This window comes from Centruroides sculpturatus, unplaced genomic scaffold, assembly GCF_000671375.1.
Source record: "Centruroides sculpturatus isolate CEXI.00-Female unplaced genomic scaffold, Cexi_2.0 scaffold615, whole genome shotgun sequence".
In the NCBI taxonomy this organism is placed as follows: domain Eukaryota; kingdom Metazoa; phylum Arthropoda; class Arachnida; order Scorpiones; family Buthidae; genus Centruroides; species Centruroides sculpturatus.
In genome coordinates this window covers 438,860-454,870 of record NW_019384748.1, presented here as the reverse complement: position 1 = coordinate 454,870, position 16,011 = coordinate 438,860, and the positions used below count along the sequence as shown (strand labels likewise).

At 30.0% G+C, this 16,011-nt stretch overlaps 1 protein-coding gene across 2 annotated transcripts; it reads right to left on the bottom strand.

The window, feature by feature from the left end:
• Positions 1–2,232: 2,232 nt before the first annotated feature.
• LOC111628519 (cell death abnormality protein 8-like) lies at positions 2,233–15,500 on the bottom strand. 2 transcript variants are annotated; one of them, XM_023372327.1, is made up of 8 exons: positions 15,308–15,500; positions 12,503–12,686; positions 10,729–10,919; positions 10,158–10,367; positions 9,801–10,079; positions 4,131–4,231; positions 3,220–4,051; positions 2,987–3,164 (listed from the first exon to the last, which is right to left on the bottom strand). In XM_023372327.1, exons 1-8 carry the CDS (start codon positions 15,444–15,446, stop codon positions 3,115–3,117), a joined length of 1,986 nt encoding a protein of 661 aa, XP_023228095.1. In that variant the 5' UTR covers positions 15,447–15,500; the 3' UTR covers positions 2,987–3,114. The 2 variants fall into 2 exon arrangements, with proteins under 2 accessions (XP_023228094.1, XP_023228095.1); XM_023372326.1 differs by having other exon boundaries at positions 2,233–4,051.
• Between the last annotated feature and the right edge of the window lie 511 nt (positions 15,501–16,011).

The window sequence follows — 16,011 nt, the reverse complement described above, 5'->3', positions numbered from 1 at the left end:
TTGATTAGAATGATATTTGGTTTATGTCATTAGAAAATAACATTAAATAATTATGTAAAATTTTGTCCATTTACTCTAAATAATTCAAAAAATTACACTGTCATAATTATGCACCATATACAGTAGTGCCTCATATAATGTACGCCTCAAATAATGGATGCTGCGAACAATGGACTTTCTGTTTGGCCGTTACGTAACTCTGGCAACAGACTGGCTGCAAACAACAGACTTTCCATTCGGCAGTTACATGAGGCGAACAATGGACTTTCTGCGAACAAGTGCGAATGATGTTTCCACTCTTTTGCCGTTGCCAATGACAATGTCTGCTATTTTTATAATATATTAGTATTATTAGAATATATTATTAGTATATCTGAAGTACAGAGCTTCCGTTGGGATTCAGTTTGCTCCCTTATTTATTACATATGGTACATCACCTCAGTGCAGGGTATTTACATTTATTCAAGTGTTGTGCAAATCATGGATCCTAAAAAACAGAAAGATGATTTCAATTGAAACAAAGCAAGAAATCATCAGAATGAGTGAAAGTTGACAAAAACTTCCTTGTCAAATGGGGACAACACTCATTATCCAAACACAGCTGAGGCCAACAGGATCAATGATCTCTACAATGACACCCTTGCCCGTCATTTCTGACAGGTGTTGAAGAAGAGAAAAAACAGACCACCTTGGACATGTTTTTCAAGAAGCCAGCTGCCAAAAAACAAAGGATGGAGCAAGAGGAGTTGATCCTGCAAGCTCCGGTAGACTCTCCTGAATCTGACTCCAATTAAAAAACAATAAAAAGAGACCCGCTGCAATGTGTAAAAAGTGTTCCTCTACCTCCTCTTCATAACATCTGACTACTTGGCATAATTGGTGAATGCTCCATTTTTATTTTTGTTATGGTACAGTATGGTTATTTTATGCTGCAGAACGAATTATAAGTTTTAACATGTATTTCTATGGAAAAATGCGTTTCGTATAACGGACTTTTCACTTAACAGACTTGCACCTGGAACGGATTAAGTACATTATACGAGGCACCACTGTAATTACTTTGTATTTGTATCAAAGTTTTTTAAAAAAAATCATCAATAGGCAGACAAAAAATGAGTGAGAAAACTAACAAAGCTAAATACAATATGTTGTAAGGAGGAGAGATTAGACAATGGACTTAAAAACAGCCAACAGATTAATTACAATCCTCCAGTAAGACAATAATTTGTTTACAGGGATATTCCAAGAGATATTAACTCAGAGGTAAGTTTGCATCTATGGTGCCTACATGACTACAAAATAGATTTTGTGATGTGGGCATCAACACATTAGGTTATATGGCCAGTTAATAAGTTAAAAAAGAAAACAATGTTAAACTGACATAAAAGAGGAGAAATCAAGAAGAGAAAGAACATCTAAGGAGATTAAAAATATGCATATTGTTAACTTTAAAAGAGCATAAAATTGGAAATCATGAAGAGATAGGGATAATAATAGTTGACATCTGACTCGATATCTACAGTTAAAAGAATAAAGCAGGAAATGAGGCATAATTTTTCTAAAAATCATATTTCACTTCCTGTTTTGTTCCCTGTTTGTGTTTCTTACATTATTGCGACAACAAAGTCTGTTATTAATTGATAAAATATAGCACAGTGCTGTATTTTATCAATTATTTTTGATGTTCTTTTAATCCTAGATATAAAATTGTCAGTTTAAAAATCAACTTCCAATGTAATCATCTGTCTCCTCACTCTCTTTATATTGGCCAAATCTATGCATTTAATTAATGATTACAGTTTTACAATTAGAAAAATCCTAATTTTTAAACAAAATTGGGATATTTGTTGAAAATTTAATTTAGAGTTTTGTGAAGAAATAAAATTGGATTAGACACATACAGATTAGGGACACATTTTTGAAGCAGAATGCCTTTCAAGACTTTAAAATGGATTTAGCAACATAAAAATACATAAAAGAATAAAATGTAAATTACAGTATAACCCCTCTAGTCCGCCCTCGGCTAGTCCGTCACTCCGGTTAATCCGACCGTGGTCGGAGTCGAGAAACTTGTCGCGACTCGTCGATGACTCACCGTCCGTGGCGTTTTTCTGTGTTCGTTACAGTATATGTTTTACATTGTGTGTACATGTACAGTTTTGTGTGTGTTTTCAACATGTCAGGAGTGAAAGTTAAACACGTTACTCTTTCATTAAATGAAAAATTAGCAGTGCTACAAAGACTGGACAAAGGGGAAGATTGTTTATTTTACTTTTTCTGATAATCCGACCTTTTTTGCGTTCCGACCATACCCCAGCCCCAAAGGTGACGGATTAGAGGGGTTCTACTGTATATGAAGAATTCTGTCCTTCAAAAATTACACCAATATAAAAATCTACAATTATAAAAACATTATAACATCAATAACTTTAATTTAAAAAGTACAATATATAAAAATTATTTACACAAATACAGATAAATAAAACCCTAGTAAAGTTATAGAATCATCCAAAATAATCTTGACGTATCACAAAAATTGAATCCAACTAAATAGTGTACAGACTATAATTTTTCTTAATGTGGACAGATTTGGCTTTGCGAGTTAATCGGAGGAACAGAAGGCAAAATCCGATTCAAACTACCCACAAAAACCAAATAACTCAGACCGGATTTAAATTCAGTAGAAAACCTATCGACACACAGCCATCTAACCAATCAAATTTACTACATTGATTTATACCAATTCATTTTACTTAAAATTCAATTTTTCCAAAACTTACTCGGACAATCTCTTGCCAACTTTTGTGTGTTGGAACATTATTAATTTGTAACTGACCAAACTTCAAATATCTCAAAATTTATCACAATCTTAATTCTTTTTCTCTTTTATATGTAATTAACATATATTTTTCACATAATTACAGCCATTCAGTTAAATGATTTGTGATTTGGAAGACTTAAAGCTACTCTTAGGGAATTTGTGGTGTTTTTATTGTAAATTAGCATTGTTCCAAACAATGCACACTTTTGACAACGTGGGAATTGAAGAATTAGATTCGGCTTTTTGAAATATCTCTGAGGAATGAAAGTTCTGAACAGGATTATCTGTTATTTTTAAATTAAATTTATTTTCGGCTTCTTGCTCCACAGTAATCTTTGATTTTCTATTATTATTATTATTATTATTTTGTTCAGAATTAAAAATATTACAATTGTTACCTTTTAATGGCGTTGATTCATTAATGTTATTTAATGTATTATTTATATCTTTGTAACTTTTGTATTCCGATTTCAAAATCTCATCTTCAATACATTTTTTAAACTTTCGAGCACACCTACAGCTGACACTGGTGGGAAGGAGAAAATTACATTTACATTTTTCTTTATTAGTTGAATTCTTGTTACTTGTCTCGTTCTTTATTAATACAGAATCATTTAATTCATCAATGGAACAATTTGCCAACTCGCTTTGGTAAAGATTGCAGAGAGACCAAGTGCGATTCGAATAAGCATCGGACGGAGAAACAAAGTAGGATTCCTCATTTGAATAATCCAAACTTAAATTTAAATTGGGTAGAGAATAACAGAAATCCCTCCCTGCATGAAATGGTCTCGCCTTTAATTCGTTGGATGAAGGATCATTATCCATCAACACTAGACAGGAACAGTGAATTTGAGAATCGTACAGATTTCTGAAAGATGCTTGTGTTCGAAAATTATAATTGACCAACTTATGATGACTGGCTAATTGCTTTTTCAGGTGCATATTCATAACTAATGAATCTTCTAGGGAAGGATCTTGCTGTATTGTTAATACACTACAGTTCTGTGAGTGAGACTGATGATTTTCTTGATAACAGTTGTATATATTTGAAATGGAACTTATATCTTTTTGAAATTTATGAGAATAAGATAAAATTTTGTCTTCTCTGAGAGTTACATTTTTACATAGGATCGGAGATGACAAGCGATTCTTTGTTTCTGATATACTTTTCTCAGAAAAGCAATCATCGACATTTTCTAGAGAATTCGCCATTCCTATTGATATTTCCTAAATAATTTAAAAATAACTTACAAAATACATTCATTATATATTTAAATCTTAAAGCCTCTTAATTACTCCTACTTACTTTTGCTGAAATAATTTCACCATTTTCAGACTCTGTACTGTTGAAAGTAATTGGACCGGAAGGATGAAAGAAACGATAATATAACAGCATACTAAGAACACCTGGATAACATTCACATATATGAAAGTATTGTAAAAATTTGTTTTTTAAATTCTAAAATATAAATAATTCTGTATTAAATGGACACACTTAAACATTAAAAAAACAATTTTTTTAACAATCCAATTCCTTCAAAATTTCTCTTATAGAATATTATAAAACGTGTTATTAATATAACTTATAGCATCAATGTGAGAGACTGATAAAAATACATTAGCCAACACTATTTTCAGCTTAACCTTGCTCTCAAACCTAGTACATCATTTGAAGTAACTCACAATGATAATGCCATGTAAGAAATCATGCATTGGAATTTATGTTTAATATTTGTAAATTTAATCCATTTACAATATATGCAAGCAATGAATGCAAAATATAATGAAAAAATATTTAAAAAATATGCTACATAAGCTGTTCATATCTCAGTTCAATGTGAAAGATGATGGGGCTTTTTGTCGGACACCAAAGTAGCAATGTCTGGTTTCAAGTCAGTGAATTGAAAGTGCAAATGAGCATTCACATCAATAATTTGATTTTGTTTCTTTGATTTTTGTTCATCAATGCTGAAAATGCCAACTCAATCAAATAGGACATGGGAAAGAGAGCAGAAACTTAATAGTTTTGTCAGAGTTTGGGATATCAGAAATAACTTCTGAACCAAAAAAAAGAGATTGTTGTCATTTGTTCAAAAAGACTTTTCAGAGATCCAACTGCAGAAAGTTGCAGTTGGATCTCTGAGATCCACAGGAAATGACTCCACAGTCACAACAAAGAGCTTTCTTATCCACTTATTGTTCATCATACTTTCTGGGAAATATTTGTAAAGTATCATCACAATGCTTGAATGTGCTTCTCAACAATTCTCAAAATGTTGTCATCATAATTCCCTCTTGAATTTACAAAAAAAAAAAAAAAATGCAAAGCTGGAAAAGAATCCAGTGCTCTTTTCCCAAGAATATACTCCACAAATATGCCTTTCTCTTGTCATATACCTGAAATATTCATGTTCTGTTGCCTTGCAACAAACAAATGTCAGCAAGATATGTCAGCTTGCACAATCATTTTCTATCATGAATGTAACCATGCAAACTAAATATCTCATCCAGTAAATCTGGAGTTCATACTGCAATTCAAAGAGATGAGTAAAGATTTTCCCACAAAACAGTTAGTGCTTAGTGTAAGATTTAGGTAAAGCACTATGCTTAGCTGCATCTCTACATAAGTAATATTGTGGTAATTTACTAGAATGGACTATTCTATATAGGCCTATAGTAAATGTTAAAGGAGAATTCTTTGAAGCAACTTTTTAAAAATTAAATCTTTTCGATTTTTTAATATAAACTATTTACTTATAAATAAAAACAGGATAATCCAAGATATTTTATCCAAAACCAGGAAGCTGGGACAAAAAGTCAAAGACCTGACATCCCAGTTAATCCAGGACGTTCTAGTCACTTTATATCAGTACCTAGTTAGAATTACCACCGAAAAAAATACACATTTAGTATTAAATATAAAAGAAGTTTGTTACTAAACATATACTATTTATTATTAATATTTAAATTATAAATATATAAAATTCTGAAAATTACATTGCCCGGTCAGGTAGATAAATTGTAACTCTTGTCCAGTTAACATGCTTCTCAGATAACAAAGTTGAACCAAGTTGATAACCACGACATCCAACTTCTGGTGGAATGCATTCCTGATTAACAGGACTCCAAGAACGCCCTCTATCAATAGAATACTCTAACTGTACTGAATAGAGATCTGTAAGATGGCTACATCCCATACTTATGTCAAATTGCAAAAATGCAGAAGATTGAAGATAGAAATCCCATGTTTCAGCATAACGTTCTGTGGCAACTAACAAATATAAAGTATATTTATCATTTACAGTAAATATTTATTATATTATAATAAAAACTTTTTTATTTCTACAATATATAAATGAATAGATCATCTTTTGTATTTTTATTAGGATAATAGAGTATTTTTTTATAATCGGGGGCGAATCCTGACCAAAATTTTTGGGCATGCTGAAATTTATAATAAGAATAATAGGCCTATCTCTAGCACTAAACAATAGGTACTAAACAATAGGCAGAAGTGTTATTTGGTGTGAATAAAAAGTATGCTGGGCTTTATAATAGGACTGTTATAAAGCCCATTATATTGATATCTACACATGAAATGTATTATAATGAAAAAGTATTAAAAATTTATGATAATAATTCAATTTTTGTGGGCCCTTGACACTGAGGACCAGGGCTTAAGCCCTATTAGTCCCTATGTAGATCTGCCCATGTACACAATACATGTATGTTGACTGGATACCACAAGCTTTTGCTAATCTGGCCNGTAAATGTTAAAGGAGAATTCTTTGAAGCAACTTTTTAAAAATTAAATCTTTTTGATTTTTTAATATAAACTATTTACTTATAAATAAAAATGGGATAATTCAGGAGATTTTATTCAAAACCAGGTCAAAACTGGAACATTTTTCCAAGTCAAGACAAAGAGTCAAAAACCAGGACTGTCCTGATTAATCTGGACATCTGGTTACTTTAGTATAGAAAATACTTAATAGTTCTCCATTTTACACAAATTTCCATTTATATGAGGAGTCTTGGAAGAGTCCTACTGTACATGGTTATGAATAAAAATTATTTATGATTACATTTAAAAATAGAATGTATTAAGAATAATATATACAAATCTTTGGTATGTTGAAAATGCAAAATATGATATTATTGTTTAATATATTTTCTAAAATCAAAAATTTAATACAATCAGATAATATTCAGTTTCAAAATTTTATTTGTGTAATTTCTTGATTTAATTTTTATCTTATACTGTAAAAAATAAACAGAAGAAAGAAATAAAATAATTAAATTAATTAAAATTATCACAAGATGGCAGCTTAACCACCTTACCCAAATCAATTATTTTGTATCTAAATATTAACTTAGTCTTATTATATCCCAATAATTCATCAGATTGTCTGGCTTTAAATAAAAAATTGGGTTTGTGGAGGTGTTTATAAAATGAATAAATTAAATTCATCAACAAGAAGAGTTTGTTTGATTTAATTTCTGTTTATACAAAGTTCATATATTCCTTAATTAGAACAACTAAAGATAAAGTAATTCATAAAATATAACAAGATTTTACAAGAATAGCAATCTATGATAATTCCTTTAATTTATAAGACGACAAAAATATGAAATGCATTTTACATTCACTTTTAAAAGTGAAAATTTAAAAAGCTTCATTGCTACTTGCACAAACTGAAATCTCTAATATGTCTTTAAGTTTTCCTAATATTTATCTAGTGAATCAATATTTTCAAGTAATTCTTTCATTTTATCATATAAATACTAATCCAAATTTTTGCCGTAATTAATTGAGCTACAGTAAGGCATCAATTATCCAAATACCTATCAACCGAAACATTGGTTAACCAAAAGTGTTCCAATTGGCAAATTCAAATTTCTGCTAGTGTTGTGGTGCTGCAGCACTCTCCCCTTCCCTGCCAACTTAAACTGTAGGCCTACTTTAATGTACTACTTTATGTAAGGTATTTATTTGTAAGATGTATGATACAAAATGTAGACAGTATAGTTTTGTGTTTAATATTTTTTTTCATAAATAATCAGTTATCCGAACAACCCCAGTCCCAAATTGTCTTGGATAATCAATGCTCTACTGTATTATTATGCTACGATCAATAATTATAGCCCAGTTAATTACTGTGAGAGTTTGGACTAGTATCAATACTTTGGGCTTTGGGATGTTGATATATATATCAACATCCCAAAGCCCAAAGTATTGATACTGTATGATATATATATATTCATCATATAAAATTTAATACATTAAATTTTATATGAATAAAGATTTTATAAGGTTTGATTAAAAAAGAATACTGTGACTGTATAAAATAAAAAATTTAATAATATTCTTTAGCCAATTTAAACATTATTATCCTCATAACAACTCTCCTACTGTAACACACTTCTGGAAATACTTTTTCCAATTCTAAGACACTTCTTATTTGCTAATTAAGAAACAAACCTAGTAAGTCTTACAATTTCATTACAATTGCCTCTAGTCTCAAAATATTTCCTTTTTAATGTTCACGAGTCATGGAAAAAGAAAGTCTGCCAGTGACAAATCCAAGAAATAAGATGGTCGAGGAACAAGTGTACAGAATTTTGTGCCAAAATTTTCTGTACTAGCATGGTTGTATGTGTTCTTATATTGTCATGTTGTAAATGCCAAGTTTTTCTCTTCAACATATCAGATCCTTTTTTTCAAACTTGCTCTCTTAGATACTGCAAAACACACAGAACTCAGCATTGATATTTGTTCCCATTTGACACATTTATTATATACTAATCTACAGTAATTGAAAATAGTAAGCATAACTTTCACATCTGAATGACTTGTGCATGCTTTTTTTTGGATGAAGTTCATTTGATTTTCTCCATTTATTGGATTACCATTTAGTTTTGATCCAGCTTTTGTCACTTTCAAATTATTATAGGTGACAAAAACTGATTTGGTGACAATAATTTTCTGAAATCCATTACAATTTCAGAAAATTACTGTCTTATTCAAGCAGATCCTGGACAATATCCAAGTATTGATGTCTCTCTTCATAACTTAATAATTAAATAACAAATTTTACAATAATTCTCCTGACCATCAAGAATGACTTGAACATAAAAAATGTTAGTCATTTCTTTCATTTTTTGTATTATTATCCTCTGATTTTGCCTCACCAAGATGGCAATTTCTTCCTTTTTGTCATTGTTTCTGACTTGTTTTTCATAAATTAAAACAAAATTTAATGCATGTATGTTACACCTTGAAATCAGTCATTTTGTACAATCACAGACTCTTTTAGTATGCTATAATAAGCTAACACCTAATAGAACAACCTTAAAATTTGACTCAGCATTAGGAGTAGATTGATTTTCTCTTCCTTGAAATTTTTAAATCTGTTGCTCAAATACACAGCAGTCTATAAGTTGCTATAATTTTTTTTATCAGACCATATATATCAGACAATATAAAACTGTAATAAGATTTATCTGATCTTTTCTAAACTTCTTCACTAACAAAATGTAAAATATAAAGTATTTTATGTCTAAAATTATTAGTTATGCATTGTTAAAGAATTTACTTTGCTTGATTTTGGCTCAAACCTGTTTCTTGTTGAATTAATAGTAGTTCTTACACTACGTTTTCTTGCAGAATCAGATTCTAAACTTTGTTTTTACTTTTTTATTTTTCTACTTTAATTAAAATCTGTTTTTATGTCATAGATTAATGTAAAATGTAAATTATAAGTCTTTAAAAAAAACAAAATATTGCTATAATTAAATTTACAGGATGTACAAAAAGTTATTGTGCAGTGGTAAAGATTTAAATTTTAATAAAAGTGAAGTTTTATGTACACGATAAAAATCCAGGGAATGAGGTCCAGATTTCAGAGGAGATTATGCAAATTTCTCACTGCACAGTAACTTTTTGGACACGATAAATAGTATAAAGTATTCTTACCTATTATAAATGCAAAAATCACAAATCCAACAATTAAATCATCTTGAAATCCATTATTCTTTATCAAATAATAACTTAATAAAAATGCAACATTTTCTATAAAAGTAATGCTGTAAAATATTGTTGATCTATAACGCGAATGACCTTCTTTAAGATTGAAAAAGCAGAAACAATATATTTCTCCTACAATACAATTATAAAGTCTTTCTTCCCACCAGGTTGTACAAAAATCTGTGTTTTGGTATATAACCCAAACTGTCATTATGAGCCAATGTAAACCTATTCAAAAACATAAATTAGTGAATTAAACTCACTTAATTGCTGCTTCCATTTTACATATTTATAAATTATTCTTACTCATAATTAAGAGTAGCCATGATCCAAATACAGAAGCAAAAAGAACCATTGATATAATTCTGCAAGATACAGTACCACTTCTCCAGATAATCTGCAAGAACATTCCACATAATGATAATTTCTGTTTATCTAAACGAACAATTCGCATAGATTTGCTGTATGCAGATATACCCCAACTTAATGAAATCAATGATATTCCAGCTGAAATAACTGGAAAAAAATAAATAAATAGTAATAATAAAAATAATAATTTAANAAAGTTTAATAAGATTTTTGGATTAATACACTTGTGTTGTTTTAATGAAAGCGAAAGACTGCTTAATCAAATAAAAACAGAATAAAACTTTTTATTTACAGAAAAGTTTTGTGAAAGTTCTATTTCCTATTATTGTTTCCTTGTTTATTATTTGTCCTAGCCATTAACAAATAGGCTCATTCACTGATTATCTTAAGCTTCCTTTTCTACTTCTAAACATGTTTTTCTTTCTCTACTAGATATACTATATCAATTCCACTTGTAATCGCATATGTTTGGTGTCATGTATAGTTTAATTCTAATTATTTTAATTACCTGTCCACATATTCCATTTTTCTGTACTGAACATTATATACAATTGTAAAACTAACTGAGGAGCTGATTCCATGAATGACTCGAATAATCGTAGCATACAAACGTCACTCTGAGCTTCATAAAAATGTTGAAAATCTCCTAGATTTTGAGTTTTTTGAGCTTTTAATCCACATCTTAGTAACTTCACATACCTGTATTCGAAAATGAAAATTGAAAAATGTTTAAATTGTTACTTGTAATGAAACCAAAATCCAAATTTCATACAAAACATAGATTATTTTTGAGCTATGCAAAGACTAATTAAACTAGTAAATTGGCCTAAAGGGTAAACAGGCTGATATTCTGTAATTAAATTAAATTAAAATAAATAGATTTAGAATATTCTGAAAGAAAATATTGATCAGAGTATGGCTCAAATCTGCAATTCCTGCAGAACTATGCAGACATGTTGTCATTTATATGTTATTTACACTATCTGGACATCCATTCATTCTCCCTTTACAAGCAATTTAGAATTAATAAATAACCATAAATATCACTATGTCAACTAGGAAATTTTACAGTCATAATTCCACCATGACACTCAGCCAACCATATGAACATCCATGATATATATGTGTATATACACATACATAGATACTGTACTATATATATAATGCATCCAAAGCCTGCATTATATGCACAATATAAGACTGTATAGTTATAGCCCAAAAATAATCCAGTTCTATAGACTTATGTTGTTTAAAATAGTGTATAAAATTGTGAAAACATTATTTTAACAGAAAAAACATTCCTACTTGGCATCATATTCAAAATTATTAGGAAAAAAACACTAAATTCAGAACCAAGACAAATTCTGATTAAAATTTAATCAGAAACATCTTCACTGGGAAATTTTTGTAGTGCTTTAGAACAAATACATTAAAAAGAATATCACTTCATTCAAACTTTTTTAAATTTTAAAATTATCCAAAAATTATTAAAACAAACCAAAACCAGAAATAAACAAAAAAGCATCAAATATAATGGTATAATATAATATGTAAGCTCCATTGATTATAAAAACATTATTAAAAGCAAAAATGAGAATTATAATTAAAATTTAGAAGTTCTGAAGAAACATTAAAAAACAGTGTCTTCAGTTTGTCTTATATTTCCTGATCTGTGGGTGCAAAGATAAATTTTAGTTGTAATTGTCATCCTGGCTTTTTTAATAATATATTTTTACAATTGTACTGTCACCAGAAAAAATTTATCATGTTTTTTGCATATTGAGGCAGATGAGAGCCTCCATTAAAAGCAAAAATGAGAATTATAATTAAAATTTAGAAGTTCTGAAGAAACACTAAAAAACAGTGTCTTCAGTTTGTCTTATATTTCCTGATCTGTGGGTGCAAACATAAATTTTAGTTGTAATTGTCATCCTGGCTTTTTTAATAATATATTTTTACAATTGTACTGTCACCAGAGAAAATTTATCATGTTTTTTGCATATTGAGGCAGATGAGAGCCTCCAATAAAAGGCTAATTCAGCCATAGCTCTCAGTAGACTAAATTAAACTATATTATCTGATCTGATAGAGTAAAACAATAATGAATTCTGAAAACCCTATTTTCTTTAGTGTTTTTTTTAATTATTGTATGCATATTTTATTACAAATCTCAAAATTTTCTGTATTAAAATCATATCTATTATCTTTATGAAATTTTGATATGTTTTTTAATGAATTATAATACTAATAAACAAACATGTTAATAAATTCTAGATACTTGCCTTTCAAATATTCCTAAGTTAAAAATATGAACCATCCAACAAAATTTGCTCCTTATGCCATCCAGTATATACCATCGTAAACTAAATATCTGTACAATTATCGACGGCACAATCACCAACATCAAGGTACAAATCCCCCAAATCGTGTAATGATTTTTGAAATACTGAATAATAAGAATGATATCTGTAAGTAAAAAAAATAATAATGTATTAATTTAAATCTCAAAAATAACAGCAATTAAATCAATAAATTCAGAACAAGTCAAACTTCTTACAAAAATCACACAAAAAGTTTATTTCATTAGAGTAATCACTAACAAATCACAAATTTTCTAGTCTTTTAAGACTGTCAGTCTTTCCTCAAAAAGACAGATACAATTCTGAAAGAAAATTTAGTTTTCAAATATATTCACAAATTCAAACTTTTCCAGAATTTGAATGTATATTTGTATTTGGGTCCCCAAGAATAAACTTCGACAGTTTACAAGTACTGGAGAATGTGTGATTTGTTAATGATTTTTCCAATAGAGTAGGTTCTTTTGTGATCAATTAAATCTCTAAATACAACTTTTACAGTGTATTTAAATCAATTTAACTTATATTTCACCTAAAAGATAATATTTTTTTATAAATTATCATATTAAATGGCATTGTTCTTTAGTGCATTCAAATCTGTTTATAAACTTTTTGATAATGAATGGACATTCCGAAAAACATTGCAATTTAATAAATTATCTATGGCCTGTGCTGACAATTTATGTAAGTTATGTGACATAACGTGATAGAAGAGAATGTAAATGAAATTTAAAGTAAAGTAAACCCCACCAAATATTTTGAAAAAGAATACTTTAGAAATAAGAGTAATTTAACATTGTTAGATCATAATTTTAACTATGAAAATGCATGTGAATCAACAGCATTAAGAATTCTTGAATTTTTTATTAGAGATTACAAGATTTGGAGCTGTAAATGTGAAATATATTTTAAATGATTGAAAACAGGATTTCTAATCATTTTAGAAATTAGAATCAACAGCTCCAAAAGAGTATAAGAGTGTGGATATAATTGTAAATCTAATCAAATACTCCAAAACGATTCAAAACCAGACGTGACTGCCAATTGGATAGAAGAACTATAATTAATCAAAATTAATAAACCAACATTTCTCAATATTCTAAAAAGCAATACCAATATCTCATTATTACTTATTATTTTGTAAAATCATTAAGTTGAAATATAATTTATATATGTATAATTTTAAACTTGAGAATTTTCTAATATTACTAGAAATTTGTCTTGAATAGTCTTTATATGACAGCAATTTGATATCATTAATTTCATTTCTGGCACATTTTCTTTGTAAATTTGTCAAGTGTATACAGGACAAATTTGTTTACATGCTGTTTAAATCATTTATATATATATACAGTAGAGTCCCATACAATGCGCAAATCAAGCAATACCCTCGAATTTAGTCGATCAGAGGTATACGTTTTTTTTGCAACTTATATGCCAAGGTTTAAACTTTCATAAATCATGTGATAATGAAGGTTTAGATAACCTATAATTTCCTATAATGCTAATAAATCCCCCACGTTGTACAGGACTCTACTGTATATAAATAATTTAAAGGTAACTTCTTCCTTATCTTATATTGGAGCATCATGTTATAGCTTGAAATATGGAATAGGAATTATGTTGATGTTGATTTCTTCTTTAACAGATGCCAAACAAAGAGGTACAAATTCAAGTTACTTTGATGACAAGGAACCACAGTCAGTGCAGTTGCCAAAGAGTTTAAAATGTTACTTACCTCCAGACCATTGTATGTAATTGGTGAGAAGTCTGAATATGGCCTGTTAAACTTTCTGGCTACCTCAAGCCAACTGAAAGTCCACACCATCAAAATAACTGAAATTTATTCCTCCATACTCAACACACTTCATCTGTAAAAGAATATTTATATATGTATTTATCCCAAGTACAGGGTGTCCAATAAGTTGGCTTCATGGAAGTTATATTTTAGGGGGACACCATAGTGGTCCCCTAAAATAGACAAACAACAACATAATCTGGTACAATTACTCCTCTGAAAGAGACAACTGAGGCATTATCAAAACCATAGACCATACCTTCAGGAGCAAAAAATCCAAAGAAACCATACCTCTACACGTGACCCTCGGCAAGAAACAGCCCCCAAAATCGACCTACATCCAGGTCGCACGCAATCGAGAGTCATTCTGCCAAGACTATTGGGTTTAACTATTTAGCCCAAGCGACTACGTCGGCTTCGAGTAGCCCACTCGACCGTTGGCGGAGTACTCGACGTCATATAGTTTTAGGGGACGTGGGTCCAGCCACCACGCAGATACTTCAGTGCACGGCTACCCACAAAGCATCGGTCAAGGTTTGCCGTCACTCGCCTCAACGGACACTTTGCACGGAGAATAGGCAGCAAAGACACATTTCACATAGACTAATTTTAGGGGGACTATATCACATAAAGGATGACATGAAAAGGTATGGTTCCTTTTGACTTTTTTGCTCCTATGGGTATGATGTACAGCTCTGGTAAGGTCCCAACTGTCTCATTCAAAGCTTGAATTGAGCCAAAGTAACACCTTGCCAGGTATATAGATACCTGTCAATAAAGTACTAAAGACAGGTAACAAGTTCCTTCTTCTCGGTTCTTTACGTTATTCATTATCTAAATACACATTAAAGTAAGTCAGCACGAATCATTTAAAAGAGAAACGTCAAATGTCAAAATATAGGAAACTATTTGATTGCGTATGGTTATTTTACCTGTACTGATGTCGGCTAAATACGTCCCTATAGAAAACAACAATAAAATACAATCGAATTTCGTGAAATTTGGTTTCCATTCTCTTTTATCCTTATTCAATAAATCTTTAAAATAACACTTTTTTAAAATGAGCGCCATATTTCTAAACTAAAAACCCCCTGGTGGCAGAAATGTTTTACGTAAAAAAAAATCTTTTAGCTAATGTTTCCGATCAGTTTAAATTTGAAATTTGTGTTAAATTTTTATACTTTTCGCTTTAATATAATTTTTTTAAATGCGTACGTTATAACCGTGTAAATCTCTAGTAATAAAAAAGCTATCACGTGACATTCCGGTTGACATTATCATAATAGCGCAGGAACCAATTAGATGCCTGTTGGAAGGGGAAGATTATCGTGTCGTTTACTTTTGCCAGAGTCGGTAGATTAACTGGTCTTTCGACTAATAGTTCAAACTTAGCTAGAGACAATATTTGCCGCTAGTCGGCGCCACTGTTAGCAGGAGATCGTTGTTCTTGCTAGGTATATACTGAAGTCAGTGATTTTGACCTATAATAATTGTTTTTTTAGCTCCATAAAAATGCCAACGTGCTTTGTGCCAGGATGCAAGGCAGGATATAAGTCATCGAACGAGAAGAGACATTTCTTCCGTGCTCCTAGCGATAAGATTGAGGAGTGGATGCGATGCATTCCACGAGACGACA